The 20,425-nt window shown below is 41.7% G+C and overlaps 1 protein-coding gene across 1 annotated transcript in view; it reads right to left on the bottom strand.

Annotated features, from left to right (window-relative positions):
* lamc3 (laminin, gamma 3) overlaps positions 1 to 20,425 on the bottom strand; it is a 133,013-nt gene that overhangs the window by 12,961 nt on the left and 99,627 nt on the right. Inside the window, exons 13-21 of the mRNA XM_034238942.1 lie at positions 10,085 to 10,273; positions 9,600 to 9,845; positions 7,828 to 7,981; positions 7,364 to 7,506; positions 7,019 to 7,197; positions 3,892 to 4,072; positions 2,087 to 2,322; positions 962 to 1,038; positions 224 to 358 (exon numbers count right to left, since the gene is read on the bottom strand). Of these exons, the coding sequence (XP_034094833.1) occupies positions 224 to 358; positions 962 to 1,038; positions 2,087 to 2,322; positions 3,892 to 4,072; positions 7,019 to 7,197; positions 7,364 to 7,506; positions 7,828 to 7,981; positions 9,600 to 9,845; positions 10,085 to 10,273 (1,540 nt within the window). The remainder of the gene's footprint in view (positions 1 to 223; positions 359 to 961; positions 1,039 to 2,086; positions 2,323 to 3,891; positions 4,073 to 7,018; positions 7,198 to 7,363; positions 7,507 to 7,827; positions 7,982 to 9,599; positions 9,846 to 10,084; positions 10,274 to 20,425) is intronic.

Below are 20,425 nucleotides of genomic sequence, written 5' to 3'. Positions count from 1 at the left end.
TAAACTCCAATGTGCTCTAACAGGCTGCTGTGAAGAAGAGGAGCTTGAGTTGTAATACATTGGTGCACTGTGTGAGAAAATAAAGTGAGAAAGCACAATAATCCACAGAGTCATGCAGCTTGTTGGGATCGCGCCAAACTGTAAGCTTTATGTGAATGGGAGGCATTCTTCCTGCTTGTGTTTGTCTGGGTGGGCGTGTGTTAGGATTGGTTATTGTGCTCACTGCTCCGTTAGGCTCCTGATGTAGTCCTCTGTGGAGTTGTCCTGCAGTAGATCCATCAGGAAGCTGAAGGTCTGCTCCGAGGCTCTTACCGCCCTGCTGGCTACGGCCTCCATGTGCTCTGCCATTTCTCTCTGACTAAAAGGGATGGAGAAAGAACAGAGGAAGTGAGTAACATAGAATAACAGACCATTACAACCGCCTGAGGACAGATGAAATGGATTTCAGCATCGACAACTTCCCCATCTCTGGCTCTCCGGTCCACATTTCTGTAACTACCACGTAACAATGCTGCATGCTCGGAGTAGCCCAGGGCATCGATTCACAATTGCATAACCACAGTGTCAGGGGTGAGCCAAGAGGAGAAGGCAAGGTTAGACCAAGTTTCACACATTACTATCCATCCAGCTTTTCTCCCAGGCCATCAGCTTTTGATTAGCGACATTAGCGTGTTATGTCTACCTTTATTTTCAGAGAGAATCATTATTTATTTTGTTGTATTTTATTTGTAATATCATACCTTTACCTCCTTGTGTCTTTTAAACTGTTATATTTGCTGCTATGCTACATGTTTCCTGAAGTCTTACCATCTGAACTGAGGGGAATTTCTTGTTCTTTGCTTTGATTTGTGATGTGTGCCATTTTGTAAAGTATTTTGAGCTGCACCTGCTATATGAAAAGTGCTAAATAAGTAAAGCTTTATTATTATTTTCTTATAGTAGGTGCATTGACCTGACTTACCTTTTCAGTAGGGCCTGTGAGTCATTGACCATCGTGTTCCATTTGTTAGGGCCTGACACCATCTCAAAAGGAATGATCTATGAATAAGGCAAAAGCGACATGCTGAGGGGGTCTGAGACATGAACAAATAATACGTTTGGCCTCGTGGAGACTTCAGACTGTTCCACCGTTTAATGAAATCATGTGAACTCAAGTCTCCATGGAGTAATTAAGGAACTTTTCACAGCTGAGTCTTTCTTTAGACTCAGCACTGTCTGCTCAGATAATCGTGGATCCTTGGGAAAGCTGTTATTCAAATCAGGGCGGACATTTTAAAAAACATATCTTTAAGTGTAGAGGTTCATTTTGCTATATTTTGATTGCTTTGCTGGACCGAGCCTCAAAACAGAGGCTTTCATTCTGCAAATAATGAGTTCCTCTAATGAACCTCTCCTAAATATAACGTTCAAAGCAGGAGCATTTGAAGGAACCTCTCTCAAAATAAATCCCCTGAAGTTTTGACTTGATAAATGTTATGTGTATACAGTCAAATGCTTTCCGGGGTACATTTAATTTAGGAAAATGAAAATAAAACTGAAATCAACAATTGCAGTGCTTGCATTTGTTCTTCATTTTTGGGGTGGCTGCTCGGCTTATTAATATGAAATTCCATTGCTGCAGCTTCAGGCTTACCCAAGTGATAAGGGCTGTGGTGTGCACACAATCAGAAATAGAGTGTTATATATTGGCAAAACAAGCTCTCTCTCATCTCCCAGAAACCTAAATAACACAGCGGCGGTATCCGTAATACATTACAAGTGCCGCAGTGACACTAATTTTAGCGTCTATCAAACGTTCCTTTGCTTTTCTGGTGGAGGGTGGTGGAGGATGAAATATTTTTTTGCTTTTGGGGATCTTTGAGGATCTATACAGAGCAGCTCCATCAAGAGGAGTAAACTGCAGCATCCCATAATAAGGACAACAACATCAATTGTGTCACAAACAATATCAGTATGCTTATGGACTGGGTGAACTCTTATGTTACAGCTACCTGGAGCATTTTCTGCAATGAAATACATGGGAATTACAAGAGCTCTGTGGAGTAAATACACAATAATGAGGACAGGATGTGTTTGATTCGCCTACCATGCTGTCCAGGTCCAGTGTCGCCTGCTTTAGCTGTTTCTGAGACGCCCTAACAATGAACAGTGTGTCAGTGAAGGCTTGACACACACCCCTGCTCCCTTCACCCGTCCCGCTCTCCATCTCTGTCATGCTGATGCTGCAGTTCAAAGTGGTTGTAATGCCATTCAGCTGGGCTAACAGGAAGCCTGCGGACGCTTCCAGCAAGGAAAACTGCTTTATGAAGGCCTCCCGCGCCTCTGCAAGAACAAAAGGGCACAAGGCAAATAAAAGCACATCAAGTTCTTCACTGATTATTTCAGCAAGTACAATTTTCTTCCGACTGTTTGCAGCTAGAATGCAGGAGTTAAAAACACATCTCTCACCCGCTGTGTCTTTCCTGTGTTTGATGTGAGAAAGAAAACTGAACCAGAGAGCATTTTTTCGAGTTAATTTTGTCTCAGTGAATTCTAACTGGCTGCCTATCCACACTGGAGCTGAGTACAATTAGTACAACAGGGTTTCTGCAGTTAAGACTTTTTTAATGCCGGGCGCAATGACATTTCATTCAAATCTTTCACATCATTTTCTGCTTTACTCTCATCTCCGTGTCATTTGTGCAAGACGCTAATAATTATTAGATTAAATTAGAGAGTACCAATTATTTTGGGGTTTAAACAACGCAACATCAGTAAAAGAAACCATAAAGAGAAATGTATGTTATTTTGCATTTTTAAGACTGTTAAAATATACTCAATATTAAATGCCTTTTCAGAATCAGAATAATCAAAATCTATAGTTTTTTATATCATAGGAGAACTTTTTTTTAATTTGTGATAGTTGCTTTATTTTGGAATAAAATAAAATATAAATAAAATATTGAATAAAAATACTTATATAAAGGTTTACAATGAAAAGATAAAAAATACAATTGTATAAGAAAACATTTACACCATACACTACACTATATAATATCTATATTATAGTATATATATAGTATAATAAAATAGCAACAGATAAATAAAAATCAAGGATCCACAGGCACAGTGTTGTGTGTCTGCATTGTGCGTGATCGCTTGCCTCTGTGACTTTTTGTCATATAAAATAGCAGTTAAAAAGTGTGAGCGCCGGTGTTTTCCCGCACATGTTCATTAGCCGGTGTTTTCCCGCACATGTTCATTAAATCATTAATAGGCCTCCCAGTGTCATAAAGTGCATGGCTGCTAACGATATGTGTGCGTGTGTGTGTGTAAGTATGAGGGTGTTGGTACAGGGGTTGTTAGACAATGGTTATCATGATTGCAACTATAATCATAATAAACCAGGGATTAGAGATACACCGCCTGTCACATAAATAGGGATTAAGTTGGTCACACTGCGCCTTGTTTTATATTGTTATGATTTGTCTCCATTTGGCCTGTGCCGTTGAGCCTGCGCCCTTTCCCCTCCAAAGATAATGAGGATATATCAGCATTGTGTTAAAGTAATTGGGAGACGTTTGCACTGTTGTCTGCTTCCCGATTTAATCGCTTTGTTGTGTTGTATCTCTAACTCTGAGGACACAGACAGAGCAACAGCCCGTTTTGCAGAACGCCGTGGGCGGTTTGATGTCAAATTTCTTAGCCATGCTCGCTGGTCTTGTAGGCACTGATATTGCAGGTTATCATCGCGCAGAAAAAAACATGACACGATACTAACAATGGCACATAACTGGCTTCACATTTCACAAGGCAAAGGCTGTTAAGTGTCTCTCGCGTGACCACCACATAGGAAACATTAAATGGGGGGTCAGGCCAAGTGGAATGATCTGGGCTTCTGGCTGCTGTTACCTTGGAAGGCTAGAAAATCCTCCAGAGCGTTGGGTAGAGAATCCTCCCTCTGGTGCTCATGGTCATATAGCTTGGCCATGTGATACTTCAGCAGGTGGTGCTGCTTCCCAAATCTACCTCGGCAATCAAAGTGAGCCAGCAGCTTCTCCAAATCCTGCAGGCGTGTCCTCAGCTTCTCTGCCTGTAACAGCAGCACGATTTATCACCGTCGGCGTCAGTGAGAATACAGATTTAGCAATAACTAAAAACAACAACACTACAGCAACAAAAGAGATATCTATCCAGCTCTTATTTATTTATTCAGACACAGGCATTGAGATAGGACTTTGATTCTCGGTACACCAGGATATCAACATTTAGTATTTCACCAAAAGCAATGAATAAATGAATATCAACAACAGGATGAGGATAGAACACTGTTTCCTGTTCTCTGCAAAGCATGTGGCCAGAGAAGGCATATCAGGAAATAACGGGATTAGACTTGTTGAAGAGGAGAGAGAGAGGAATGAAGGTGCTCAGATGTGTAATGGTCTGGATCTATATAACAAGAGACTGTAATCACACTCCTTTTTCAAAGCAGGAGGCATGTTGGACGTGTTGTACATGTGTGAGGTTATAAGGTGTGTTCACCGGGAGCAGAAATAGCTGATCTTATTACCTGGTAAGTGAGGTGTTAATTGGTTTGCATCTTCAGTCCATTGACCACTAGTTTCAATGCTTTAACATACTGTGCACTACTGCTTTTAACAGGTATCAAATATACCTCTAATAATTGCTTCCGTTTCTTTATTTTTGCTGTTTTCCCGAGTCTTTGTCATATCTTTCTTGATCATCGATCGCAAACCTCTGTCTTTTCCCAACCTTCCTCCCTTTGCCCTCGTTAGTCTTTACCTCTCTGCGTGTAAAGCCAGATGACATTGTGAGCGGAGACAGAGAGAGTGGGCGAGGCAGAAAAGAAGAGCGTGGGGGAGACTGAGAAGTAATTGAAGGTGTTTGGAGCAGACAAGGCTTGGGATGTTCACTGAATTGCTAACAGTGTGGAAATCACTGCATGCATTCACACGGGTACAAGCCAGTCCGGAGAGAACACACAGCCACTTTAGAATATGTACAGGGAGAAGACAGAACATGCCGCTGCTATTGAATTGGCTTCAGGAGGCGAATCCAGGGGCGAAGCACCTTAGCATACAGACGTGGGTTGCAATAAATCTAAAGGGACAGAAAGAAGCTGCACAGGAGAGCATTAGGGCAAACGTCTCTTTCTGTTTCACTGCACATCTACTGTTTGCTTGCAATCTACAAATACTAAGGAGCCACGAGGCTTTCACGGGGGTCCAGGAAGGCAGCCTGCAGGGCGGACTGTGCTGATTCAAGAACAAATTGCACCTAGCTATACAAATGCAGAGCCAAGACAACATTTATCAGAATAAAACACACAGCTTCCACATTCACATAATGAGAGGATTAGCAGCTTTGTATCCCAAGTTTCCTTTCAATGAAGCATCATTATTGCTAGAAGCTTCGTTGTGCAAACTTGTGATGGTCATCTTTTAGTATTTTATAGGTATTTTAAAGGTTGTATTCAAATCAGAATTAGAAGATGAATCAGTAAAGACAAAAGTCGTTTGTCCCAATCAAATCCAGACTAGAAGGTTCAAATACGATGCACTCCTGGAGTTTAATATGTTTCAATAGAGTAGGAAAAGAAAGCTAAAGTCATTTGTAATCATGAAACATTTACCCGGTCTCAGCTATACAGAGCTTTTCAGCTTCTTTCAACATGGCTGTTTTGGTTTATCGCCCAGCACACTCATATCGCTGTTTGGGTGAATCACTTTGCTGTTTTCAGCAGGAAAAAAACACTCTTTAAAATCTGCTGTGCCGAAGGGACCTTTTAAAGTGCTGCTGTGGTCAGTCAATGTTAAGCTTGCTGTAGCTGGTCAGTAAGTACCCCAAAACTGAGGGCTCGCTAAGACACAGTGGGTACTATATGAACAATATATAGTAGAAATGCATGCTGTGAGCTTCTACAGCGTAATCCAACACACTTTTGAAAGTTACAGAGTATAATCTGGGCTCATTGTAATCCTCAAGGGCAAAAGGTTGTATTTAGTCTGTATATTGGTCAGCTTTTGCCAACAAATTATTTAAAAACGATCAGGGATCAGGATGACAACTCATTGCTTTATAAATGGCAGATTTGACAAATTGGAGAAGGGAGCAGTTATTTTGCTCGGGAAATAGATCTGCTCATGCAAAATGTAAAGCTTGCATCAAATGTATTTGAACCATTGATTGAGTGTATGTGAGGAAATGCACCCATAACTTGTTCAACTAGAGCAGGCAGCATGGGGTAAATCCCTGTCCAAATGATCTTTTGGGCCCCCTCAAAAATCTTAAAAATAATTTAGGTATGAATTGCCCTATCCAATAAATATGATACATTTATTGATACACAATGAAAATGCTAATGCTTTTCACTGCAATCTATTTGGGGGCTCGTACATAAAGGGCTCAGGGCAGGGGTCAGCCAATGCTGGCATGCGGCACCGTAACCAGTGGCACACTAGGAATAAGTGGAATAAGTGGGCAAAATATTTACATTTTATTTTCGGATCCTGAATGAGACCGCCGCCAGGGCGTGTCTCCCCGTTACCTGCAGAAGGAAGCCATGCCCGTGGTGCAGTGCTGATCGTTTCACCAGAGGAAAGCACTTCACAAATTGTAGTACCCATAAGGAGCTGTACAAATGCCGCAGTTTTTGCGTGGCTGTGTCTTTAGTTGAAAGCCCTTATTATTATGCCGTTTAAACCAATTATTTAAATTTGTTTGTTAAATTCGGCCTCATGTAAGTTGCGCTGACAGGTCCACACACTGCTTCCCCGCAGCGAGGCACTCCCCGCCCTCCTGTTGACAGTTCACGAGCGTCGTCAGTTATTTACTGCTCATATCTGCTGCAGGCAACAAGTTGGCCATAACAACTTCAATGGCATTCTGATGTTTAAATATTTTGCTCGTTTCGGTCGAACCATGCCCAAAAAACCAGTAATGCATGTTAAAAATCTAATTTGTAGAATTTGAAAATTCCCACAAATAACGGTTATTACACAAACAACCATAATCTCACCTGTTTCTTCACAAGGCCATAACAAACGGGGCACTCCTCACACTGGTGGGTGTCTCTGCTGTGGTAATAGTTCAGCTCACATTTGTCACACTTGTAACCCACGAAGCCCTGGCGACAGTGGCAGGTCCCGTTACCGTGACACTGCATGGAGACAGAGCCCATGGGGTCGCAGTTACAGGCTGCGAGAGGCCAGAGGACAGCAGGGGGGGGGGGCACAGGAAGAGGGATGGGGGTGGGGTCGGGGGGCAGAGGTAAACATTTGAAGAGTTAGAAATGCCTTCATGTGGGATCTGTGTTGGAAGGTGTATTAGAGGATTAGAGGATGCCTGCAGTAAAATCCTGTACCTCTGCAACCTCGTGACGAGAATCCAAAGAAGCCCACTCGGCAAGAATCACACAGTGTCCCCTCCACTCCTGCACGACACACACACTGCCCTGTGATTGGATGACAAGCGTCGGATGCTGAGCCAATAGGGCTACACCTGCACCTAAGAGAGGCAGGAAAATGTCTCAATAATAGAGGGTGTGTGTGTGTATCCCATTTGAAACCAGAATTGATATAATTGCCAGTTGAGTCATTTGTCACGTAACCTTGCCACCTTCATAGTTATTTTACCCTAAAACACAATATTTTTTCCAAACTAACTAACTATATTTGTTGCATAAAGCCACATTAAGCTGTTTCCTGTGAAAACTGAAGTTTTCTGAAGAGAGTAATGCAGAAAAACTTGAATAAGCTATTATATGAGATGCTGTATATACATTTGTCTTATCACCAAATCTACCAAGCTAATGACAGGTGTTTATACCTCTCACATCCTACGCCTGGTTGGAGGTTGAAGAAGCCCATTTCACAATAACTGCAGTCCCGTCCGGTCACATGACCGATGCACAGGCAGTTTCCTGTGTGAGGGTGGCATTCATTCACATAGCCAGAGGTTCCTCCAGGACTGCAGCTGCACGCTAGAAGAAACAAATAAAACATTTTTTTAAATATTACATTGGTAACTGCTCATATTTTGGCAGTGTATCACCTTAGCATGGAGGACTTTTTGATTGATTTCACTCCATTGCTTGAGGAAATGGAAGAAAATGAAAGACAGCACCAAAGAGACTCCTGGATCTTTCCTTGACATTGTTCTGTACAAAAATGCATCCTGGGGCGTACAGGTAGAAATTAAGTATTATTAGAAAGTCAGAGGAGGAACATATCATAGCTATTAGACTTAGGGTATGTCTGTGTAGTCCTATCTCAACATTTCATTACATTTAAACCCTTTTTTAATTCTCTGAACCCAAAGACCTTTTTATCTTTTCCTTTTCTTGAAGATATCTTTCTGACTCTGCCATTTATACACCCCATTTTAAGCTTTTGCCTTTCATGACTAAAGAGTCCAACGTGAACTGCAGAATTGAGTTCATTTAAAAGCTAGACTCAAGGCTATGTAATCTTTCATGGAATTCGACTATTACTTGACTCCGCTGCAGAGAATGAAAACATTTGAATCCTTAAAGGTATTTTCATGGCATGTCGTGCATGTCTTAACAGAGGACTCAAGGATTTGTGAAGATACACTCCAGGAATGTTTGAAGATAAATAGAAAAACAAAAGCAGCTATGAATAAAAAATATAAAGATATGGTTCCTTTTTACATAATATTTCAGTTAATTCCTAAAATGGCACCAATTCTTTGTTCCTATAGGCCCTAACGTTTCCTTTTCTTCTGTTGTTCTGGCAGGACTTCATTACATTTGTTTCACTAACTTATAATGCTGCTCCTTATATTTTATTTTTTTTGATTTTGATTATATTAACATGTGCTTGCTTCTTTATTTATTAATATGTTAGTTTAAAGGGGGCATATCCTGCTCATATTCAGGTTCATATCAGTATGTAGTGTCTCTACTGTGACATGTCTCCAGGCTTTAATGTTCAGAAAGCTATTTATTGTTCTCATACTGTCTGTGCTGCAGCACCTCTTTTCACCCTCTGTCTGAAACCAGAGCCCAGTCTGCTCTGATTGGTTAGCTGGCCGGCTATGTGGTGATTGTCCAACCGCTTAGAGAGGTCCCGCCCCTTAGCCTTATCACATACAATGTGTTGGAGCGTTAGCCAATAGAATCTCGAGCGTTACATATTGATGTGACTATGTTCCGGAGGTAAAGGGAACAACTCCAAAAGCATAATAGGGCCCCTTTAATCTTTTATTTTGTCATTAATTGTTCCGTCCAATTTGATATAACATTGTACATTTCCCGCTTTAGGACATATAAAGGATTTCCAATTCAGATTTTTGCACATTGGACCATGATTGACATCCAATCAATTGTTTTGTCACAAGTCATGCTCAGTGTACACATCCGACACTCTGATTTAAGATGAGCACAGATGAATGGATTATATGTGAAAGTTGTATGAAAAACAGCAGTTATTTTAGTGTCTGCAGCGGGAAGCTCAAACAACAGTAGTAGAAGTAAAGTACATTTTTAGGAGGGACTTCTCTGGCCAAAATAGAATCGCTCTCTTTCACCACCTCTACATAAATAATGATTTAGCATGAGTCTCTCCTCAGTTACTCACCTTTGCACTTCTGCACAGCTGTATGGTTGAGGGCGTCGCCGTAGAAATCCCTCTGGCAGCGCTCACAGTGTTCTCCCTCTGTGTGTCCCAGGCACTTAAGGCATCGCCCGGTGAGGTGGTCGCACACTCCCAGCGCGTTGAGGTCCACGTTACCATTGCAGTCGCATCTCACACACGGGCGAGCCGAACCAGATTGTCCCAGTGGGTCACCATAGTAACCATCTTCACACATCTGACACCGGATACCTACATGGGGGACGACGACGACAGGTGAAAGCAAAAGACAGGATGAATGAATGAGGTTGGAGGTCATCCCCCATGTCACCTCTGACTCTGATGTAACTAAATGTAATATCAGATGTGTGAATCAAAGGTGGCATTGTCAAATGAATCCCTGCAAATTAGCTTTTTTGTTCTCATCATTTACTTCAAGAGAAATATTGAGTGGGTGGTGCCAGAAAAAAAAGAAAAAGATATTGTCTCACCTGTCTGTCCTGCAGGGCAGTTGGTGCAGACCACCTGTCCTGTCTGAGCAATTTCAGCACAGCTGGTTCGGTCCGGGCAAGGGCAATGCTGACAGTCCGCAGGCGTGCCAATCAAAGCGTTGCCGTAGTAACCATCCAGGCAGTGCTCACAGGTCATCCCAGTGGTGAAGTCTGAGCACTCACACACCCCTGAAAAAAAGAGAGGAGCGGAACGATTACACACACCTGCTTGTATGCCTCATTGTTTTTAACACTCAAATAAAACCACAGAGGGCGATGTGTCATCCATCACCACTAGAGTGCGCTGTGTCTCTGACCATAATAACTGCATTCAAACACTCTGAAGCCCAATCCTGTAAAAAAAGAAAAGTCCCCACAGCCCACCATGGAGCGGAAGACAACCAAATTCACTATGACTATAATTGCTTTGGGAAATATAAGAGCCAAATGCAGTCCGAAAGACCTTCAAGAAGTAAAGCAATTCCCCCAACAAGTGGGAGAGATTACCAATTCTATGATGTCCTTAAAAACAAACTGTTGTTTCGAGAGCCCTGCAAAAACAACCCACAGCTTGAAACCGCTTTCTATATATGGTGTTCACAGCATCAACATAGCAACACACAACTTTTTGCTATGCAATAATGTGTCCTGAGCAGATAATTAATTCACTGTATGTGTGTTTGTGTTGTAATGTCAGGCTCTCTGTGCTGGTTAGTGTTAGCTCCCACCGGCTACAATGATATGGATCGATTTAGTGATAAATGATCCATAACGTTGTTGGAAGGAGTGAACACATCGACACATATCGTCATCTTCATGATATGCTTTTATTTTGAAATTACTATAGTACGCCTGTCCTCTTCTCTATAGCGGTGGACTGTATGACTGTAAAATAGCAAAAAGATTGAGAGTAGAATAACCCTGCTGCAGTTCAGTGACCTGCAGTGATGATCGGACCAACACACACACACACACACACACACACACACACACACACACACACACACACACACACACACACACACACACACACACACACACACACACACACACACACACACACACACACACACACACACACACACACACACACACACACACACACACCCTCTTAACCCCTACTATGTTACTGAACTCGTGCAACTTCTGAAATGAAACAGTGACAATGTGGCATCTAATTGAATAAGTGACTGACTAAAGCTTACACAGATCCACAAAGTAATAACTATTAACATTCTCAGAAACCAAAAAGAAAATAAGCCTTCATTACATTGTAATCAACATGTATGCAGTTTGAAGTGTAACAAAACTGCTGTGAGAAGATATTTAGCATTCCTGCCACAGTGAATGGTGTAGGGCTGTCCCGAATACCATTTTTCGGGCTCCAGATATTCGGTAGTAATCAGCAGCGAATATTCGATGCGGAGAGATTTTTTATTTTATTTAATAAAACAATTTTTTTTCAAAAAAATGTCATAACAGATAACACGCTCCGAATCCGAGACACCTGACAACACGCTGTTAAGCAGAAGCGCAGAAAGAGCATACTATTACGATTTATATTTATTTATTGTCGCAGTACTCGCATACATTAAAACTAAATGTGTCCTCTGCATGTAACCCAGCCGCAGCGCAGCGCCCGGGGACCAAATCCGGTTCCAAATTCCGTCTATAACGTTTTACAACCTGAAGATACAAAACACATATTTCTGTTATAACAACAATACTTTTAATAACATAGCCGTAACAGTAGGCCTAACAGTGTAACACTTGTTACCGATGCAGTAAACAGTATTTAAATAAATGAAGAACGAAAAATAAATGAACGAACTGTATGCCAATAATTGCCTTAGCCCCAGATGTTCCCACATTGCTCCTATTATTTTCACTATTCGGATCAAATTGAAAAACTAATATAAAAAAACAATTCGGTTGCTTGCTTGCAACGATTTTCCAAGCAAAGTAAGTGCACGATTTTATCATGTGTAACGTTACTGTTTAAACGGCGGATAAAGCAGCTTCATCACGGCAACTTGACAACAGCTAAACTAAGCTAGACTAGTATTTACAGCATCCGGTGACTTTTCAGAGTTGTTGTGCCACCGTGGTAGGCCAGTTTCTTGTCGCATATTTGGCACACTGCCTTCTTCTTACCGTCGTCCAATTTCAAATGGTCCCACACAGCTGAAGTCTTCGGCATTTTGTGTTCCGGTGTGTGAAGCGAGGTGAAGCGCGCCGTTTGCGTTCGTGACTGTGAACGCGATGTCAGGAGCTCAGGCTGAGATTGTATATATTTCCGCATTTTAACAGTGCAATTCAAAAGTATAAATATAGTATAAGAATATGGCAATTCGCCTTTATTGATAGCATACATTTAGGAAAAAAAATAGAAAAAAAATAAAAAAACGAATATCCGAATAATGAAATTAAAACCCGAATAGTTGGCCAACGAACGAATATTCGAATAGTCGAATATTCGGGTACAGCCCTAGAATGGTGTTTGGCTTTTAATATTCACAGAGCGTCCGTATATCTGATAACTTACATTATTTGAATCATTTCAAAAATTTCAAAGTTTGTAAAATTGCTTCAGCTTGGTAGGTAACAATAATTGCAATAACTGATTTTTCTAGAGAACACCAATAAGATCTCGATGCATGCGAGCAAATGGGATTTTACAAAGTCCTCATTAAAATTTCCCATCACTCTCCTCATAGCCTACGGTGTAAATCAGTGAGGAGCTCTTCGCTGTGCATTTTCAAATCAGCTCACATCACTGAATATTGAACTAAAGAACATGTTGCCGCTGGTTACAGGGTCACTGCAACCAATGTCTGCCATCACTAAGTAAAGCCCTGTTAACTTCAGACCTGTAAGTTATGTATACGAGATAGAATAACGTCTGCCAAGCTGAATTTATCACACAGGGGGAACAATTATCCCGTTGCCCGATGGAGCGTAGACTTCTGGGTAAAAAGAAAATCATTAGTTCCTCGATGAAGTGAGGTGAATAATACATGACTTCCAAGCATGTAATGCCAGTCATTTAAACAGAGTATTTAGTAATAATGATTGTTCCAAGCATAAAGAGGAGAATATTTCTTGAATTTCATTACAATGACACTGATGGTGTGCGGTGTCACTCCCCATTGAGCCATAGTACATTTAATGGCAGCAGAAATGTGCTGACTTTACTGAGTGTGAAGATGACTGAGCGTGATATGAGGCAGCGGAGGTCCTCCTCGTCACTATTATCATTCCATCGGCTCCTCGGAAAAGCTAACGGCATGCATCACAAACCGTCGCCTGCTCTTCACATGATGTTCCTCTTCGTCATGCTAATCATCCTTACTTAATAACATCCCTGCTGAATAATCTTCTTCAATGAATCAATGACCAGCCTTTAACGATATGGGATTTCTGTGAAGCTCCCCCTGTATCTGCACACTTTGAAATCCTTTGATAAATCTACACATTCCCACTATTCTTCTCCTCCCGTATTCGCTATGGAGCGCTGCACTTCACCTCTGCCTCACTCTTCTGTGATGGCAAAGCGATATTTTTGCATGGGAAACAAGCAGTTGCTTTTTCAAAGAGAAGCCATTGTATACACATTACTCTCCAAAGAGCTCTTTTCTACCAGCACCCTTTCTACCTGTACCTCATCCCTCCACTCTTCTCCTCATTGTAGCCTACTCTACAAAAACACACATTCAGGACTAATGCACTTCATTATGGATGCTCCTTGTGGAGGATAGGACTACATGTGGATACATCACCGTATTATAGCTGCAGAGGCACAGAGGCACTACAGAACAAATGAAAGACTGGCAGCTCAACCTTTTTCCACTCGTGTTCATACTCGTGCGTCATTCAGTGTTCCTACCACACAAAGTGCAATGAGAAGCTCTTGCAAAGATCATTGCTTGCAGAAGCCTGTAAAAGCTGTAACAACAAATACATGAAATGGATTTTAAATATGTTTTTGTTTAGGAGAACAAACAGCACACCTCTCTTCTGTTATTTCATCCCTGTCCCCAAACAATCTCATTTATTTTCGGACCAAATTGAGTTTCTGAAGATCTGCACCATCTTGGGAGGTCTCTGTGAAGAAGAAAGGGCAATGTGTGGGTTCTTTGATGACGTGCGAGGCGAGACATACAAGTAAAACAAAGCCACATGAGTTCAAAGCAACATGTGGCTGTGCGAGTCATGTGACTGTTAAGGTTATTTGTTGGTCTTCTGCACAGTAGAAGCAGAACATAAGATTTCTTTCTTGCTTTACATATAGATGTAATGTCAAAAACATGAGCTTTTCAAGACCTCCACATTTTCCAGGAGGCTTGTCAACTCAACCCAGTGGAACATTAAAAAGCTTCGGGCCAAGAAAAAGTATTTACTAATGCATGTGAACTCCCTGATTTAATGAAGGAGAGGAGGGAACACAACAGAAAGGGAGAGACAGAGAGGGAACATTCTGTCTGCAGCTCCACCCTGGAGGGTGGAAGTTGGGGTAAATGTGCTGCGGGACTGTTTGATGGGGATGTTGCTCTCTAATTGAACACAGATATGCTGCCAGCGCCTGCTCCTGCAGATGTGGCTCTTCAGTGGGGTCTGCTGCAGAGGAGAGAGGGAGGATGTTGGGAGGACAGAAGGAGGGGTTGTATATTCTGTCCAACCCCATACACACAATATGGATGACTGGGGATATATGTTTTGTCTTACTGTGACTGTGGAAAATAAATGCATCCATTCCTGTTTTGTGTATGGAGGCTGTCAGCAGAATGGTGATGTCCAAGGCCCTGGGGTGACGGGGTGGGAAGTGTATCAGCAGCGCTGCAGCTCATGCTGTCTCGCTCTGGGTCACAGAGCTGTTGAAATATAGCTGGATAAACAATTGACTCTGCATTTTACTCTGATCAAATGTTCGTGTTAAATATCTTGCCCTTTCATCACTGTAAAGCCGTTCATAGTCACCAGATGATGATCTCTTTGGCTTTGATGATCCCCATACTTTTCCGCAAACATCAACATGAGATTCACATGTTTTTACTGAAATGTTTCATCATTGATTGGCTTATTTTTGGGTTGCAAAATAATGCAAATGTTTCTGATATTATTATTGGTTACAAAATACAAACAAATTAATGACATTCCAGGAAGTCTCAAATGTTGGCATCCTAATATGCTAAACATAATAAGATAGTGACAATGATTCACATTAGTCCCCATGCGTAACCATCTGCTGGACAGACAAAAGTCTTTGCATATATATTAATGGTCCCCAGAAGATGCACCTCTATGGCTTTGATAATCCCCTGACTTTTTTGCAAGCGTCAATATTAGATTCACTTTTACGGTGTTTACTGAAATGTTTCAATAACTATTGGCTTGACTGCCATATAGGTTTGACAAAATCATGAGGTCAAAATTCGAATTTTCCCAATGCCATTCTTTGTTGCACAATACGAGCAACGAGTACTAGCACGCTAACATGCTACATTAAGATAGTGAACATGATTAACATTATTCCCCATGCCTCAGCACAACCTCTCAACCCGCCTGACTTTGCACAGGTAAAATACAAAATGTCATTATTGTCCTTTTATACGTATCGCAAGGGTTTCCATGCTTTTCTGTAGTTTCTCTTATACATTTGTGTAGTTTTCTTTTATTTCAGGGTTTTCTTTGAAGGTTTGCCCTTTTTAGGCATGGAAAACATCCACATTTGTATTCATTTTGGTGATGCAACAGGTTGGTTGTGCTAAGTCTTCCTTGTCTAAACCAATTTCATCAAGGCAAAGGTTGAAACCTTTTCAAATCAACCATCTCTGGCAGTGTGACTGCAGACCAAGGCAGGGAGACAGCATATGCACATTGTTTATCTTTCTGTTTATTTTGGTGTAAAATAAATGCACTGCTCGTGAGGAGATAAGTAAAGCGTGATGAATGGGATAAGCTTGAGAAATTACATGGTAAGATTCATTCGAACTGTCTACATCCGTCTTTTTTGGCTGTTTCTCACTTCCTTTCCCTCTTTCCCCTCGCTCCTCATATCCCATCACTCTGATACAGACTGTGCTTCTTAGGGCTTAGCCTGCAACAAATGCAGCCCACCAGAGAGATTAGGCAGGAGAATAAGCCAGTGCTTGAGCCGGCTTCACTCTCTATCAGTTAGTCTGCCTCAACTTTCTTCCATAGATTTCTCTAACTAATGACCTTAGAGAGCTGAAGATGGCATTTGAGCAGGCATTTGGGAAATGCACGCCCTGGCTCTTCAGTCTCATTGTAAAGCAGCCTTTTATTGGTAAACACTTACTCACAATATCCTCCATTTGTAGCCAGCATTCTAATGAGAAGCATGTTTGTTCATTTCTTCTGTACCCTAAGAAGTGATGCAATGAGACAGGTATTCTGGGTGATGGCCTTTAGCAGGACTTCAATGCATTTGACTGCAGGAGCAAAACTAACAAAAGCTTCTGTTTCCCGGACTGCTCCACCAGACTGCAGTGGGTGTGACATTTAGCTATGCAAAACCACTGTGCATTATTCAAAAAAAGTTGGCCCTGCACAAATGTCATAGTTGGAAACAAGCATATGCTGCTATGAAAGAGAAAAGAAACAGAAGACCTTGTTTATTCTGGGGTTTGTAAAGTAGATGATGCATCCAGTAGAATGCAGCTTACTATAGCTACGTTCTTAAAAGACAATGCTAAGATGTGCTTATGCGGACTAAACAATAAAACACCTGAGGCTGATGGCGTGAGCAAGAATATCAATGCCATTTTCCATGGCAATCCATCAAATATTTAAAAAGAAGTCAAAACCACAAATGTCATACTCATGGTGGTGCTAGAGGAGAAGTCAAAGGATCTGTAAAGTATGAAATGATTCATCCTCTGGGGACTATGAGAGTCTGCTCATATTTTCATGTTCATCCATCCAGTGATTGCTGGGGTATTTCAGTCTGCACCAAAGTGGTGGATAGATCGATCAACAGACTGCTATTGCATTCCCCGAAGTCCCGCTGCTGCTAGTATGGCTTTAAAGGAAGCGTCAAAATCAGAACAGCAGAGACCTGCTGATTTTAGCTATAAAAACACCAGATTATACTTTACCATAATGCAACTAGAAAATATCTTTAATCAGACTGACGATTTGGTAAAAACACATTACAAAATCTATGCAACAAGATCTCAAGATAGTTGTTTTGAAAATGTATAGTCCATTCTCAAGTGTTAAAGGTCCCATGACATTTCTACTGATCATAATTCCATTGTTGAGGTCTACTAGAATAGATTTATATTGTGCCATTTTCAAAACTCACATTGGTTTCTCATACAGCATCTCTGTATAGTATGTGTATTCACTCTGTCCTAAACTGCCCCCCCTCCCTGTGAGCCCAGTGTGCTCTGATTGGTCGGGACGTTGCGAGGCTCGCTGCTCAGTGAGCTGGCTTACTGGTGTGGTTTCCGGGTTGGCGATACAGCGAGAACAAGCAAAAGAATGAGAGAATGGGTCTGCAGAGAGCATTTCTCCGCGATCCCAACTCCCTGGTGTGTGAGGAGCTCCGTGGATTAGTCCATTTTGGTTCCGGGAACCGCATGGCGTCATGCGGTTCCCGGAAAAAAAATGGAAAAAGAGAAATCCCCAACGAGGCGTTCTGGGGCAGCATAGACAGGTCTTTTCTGTGTTAGAGTTGTACTCGCTACAGGGTGCACTTTGAGGGTTTGTGACTGCAGACCATTTACATGCAGAAAAACCTTCATAACACACAAGGGGACGGGTAATAACCGGAAAAGCATGACATGGGACCTTTAATAAATGTCTCAGACTAAAGCAATGCACTTATAACTTTTCCCCCAATTTTGAAATTCTACTATTCGACTACTAATTTGACTTTGCCTGCAAACAGTTCTTATTTTTTAAGCTGTTATCCTTAGTGTAATCAAGCTAATCCAGTTGTATAGAAGTATATTAAAACAATTCCCCTAGTTCTCACTTGTTTTATTACCTTAGTAAACATTTTCCTGACAAGTTTAGAGTTCCAATTACCAGTTTCAAAGCTTCTTTAATACAGCATCACATTCATTTAGTAAATGATAAGAGTAAAATGCACAACAAAGAAGGATATGCTTTAAGGCCTGCCAACCCTGCAAAGTCGCAACTACAGGGTTATCCATGTTTTAAACTTTAACCCTTCACGGTTCGGTACAGCAAGAAAAAGCAAAAAAAAGTCCCAAATGCATAATTCCAGGTTTGTTGTTATTTATGTTTGAACAGTAGTGCAAGTTTCAGTTTAAAAATAAAGAACTCTGACATTTTGAATAATTAACTGTATTAAACAGTTAAAAACAAACCATACACAGTACACTTAGATGGCCATATTATCTATAATGGCTGATGTCAAACAAAAAGGTTTCATCAAGCTGTACAACTAAAAAGAATGTCTTGAAAATATGACATCATAAATAATAACAAAGTGTTTCAAGAGCGCAAAGTCGTTGAAAAACATGCCAAAAGCTTCCGTTATTTATTTTGGTCTCTCGGCTCTCATGTCTCTTGGCTTCTAAAACAGCGGGGATCAGCTGTTGAACTGCTGCTGTCTTTTGCCGGGCTCCGGTGATTGGCAAATCTGGGTGATGCCTTCTGATATGATTTAGCATGTTTGGCGTGTGTTACTATTAGCATACCGCACCACTGTAGAACAACGGCGACACACCGTCCTCGTCCGATCCACCACTCGCACACTTAATCGTTATTGTAGTCCACAGGGAACCCGAAATGTTCCCACACAGCTGATTTCAAAGAAGCAGGTGGGTTCTAGCTCCTGTGTTATCTGAAATCGCCATACTAACTTTTCTTCTTCTTGTATTTTGTTCGTTTTGTTGTTGTGTTTCTTCTTGTTCTTCATTTGTCGTTTAAGGGCGGCTGGCAAACAGCTTTTAGGCGCAATACCGCCCCCTGGATTATATATAGTGTAGTGGATACTGCCCTGAATGAAAGACTTTTTTCCCACTCGTAAAAAAAAGGCGTATTCGTCGTGTGACTGCGTGTGCCGAACCGTGACGTCCGAACCGTGACGGCCCGTCACACAGCGGCGTGCGTTGACGCTTGGAGGTGGGCGTGTCTGAAGCTTGGGGATTTTTTGCGAGCAACGCGACCAACAACCAATCACATGAATCTCCCGCCCCCGACATACAAAGCAATAGCAATGTTAAAACGAAGTAAACTGGATATAAAATCCCCAAACAGGCGAAAACCTACCAGTTTCATCCACTGTCTCTGCCACCTCCCTCCATGCCTCGCTCCTCCGGTTTGTATCCCGGTAGATCAACAGAGACTGATCATACAGCACCGGGTGATTCACTACCGCTATAATGAATTTTCCCTCCATTTTTTGGAATATGAGGAAATGACCTGCGTAGTCTCTCCCAGCATACACGCGGTTTGATTGGCTAGCGCTTGTACTGGCAGATTTGCATAAACGGGATTTCATTGGCTGACGCCTCTGTCGAGGCGTCAAAAGTTGAACATTGCTCAACTTTTGAAGCCAGCAACGCCAGCGACGCTCCACGTCGCTTCCCAAAATGCAGTTCGGCTAAAAGTGACATCACCCCATTCAAAGTGAATGGGCAGAAGCGTTGGAAGCTTCAACGCACACCGCTGTGTGGACGGGCCGTGACGGTACGGGACGAATACGGATACCGTTACACTCCTAGTTTCTAGTAATGGAGGTTCATTTAAACAATTTGGTCGCCTAAATATATCTTGCTCAGCATTAGGTTGTCCTTGACTAATATTAGTCTTTTTTCCTTCAGACACAAGACACTTTTTGACATTGTTATTTTAAGATGCTTGTACGTGTGGTCCACAATGAAGGATGTACACACAGGTCTATCAGGAAGCAGGGATAACAGCTCTAATACTGCAGCCTAATGCTCAATACCCAGCAGAGACTACAGTGTCGAGAGCATCATGTGTTTCATTTGTTTAGTTGATTAATGAGCACTCCCCTACAGTGTGGGCTGCATAGAAAATTGAGTGCCTCAGTTCTACCTATGCATTATAATCATCTCCCTCCTTCTTCAACACCCTTCCTCTAGCTTACAAATCATGTCCTCTGCCCAATGTTATGGATGGTGTGTATGCAATTAACAAATACTGCATAGAAGCAAGTCCAGGACAGTATAAAGTATGTCCAAAACGGTGGAAACACATGCACACATACACACTTTTTCTCCTTCTCTGAAGGACATATGTTTGACTTCATCAGCCCTGCAGCGCAAATGCTCGGCAGAGATTGCAATTAGCTCGTTCCACCACAAATATGAACATTTC

Source organism: Gymnodraco acuticeps, unplaced genomic scaffold (genome assembly GCF_902827175.1).
Source record: "Gymnodraco acuticeps unplaced genomic scaffold, fGymAcu1.1, whole genome shotgun sequence".
Lineage (NCBI taxonomy): Eukaryota > Metazoa > Chordata > Actinopteri > Perciformes > Bathydraconidae > Gymnodraco > Gymnodraco acuticeps.
Note: the sequence above shows the minus strand (reverse complement) of the source record. Positions and strands in the feature narration are given on the sequence as shown.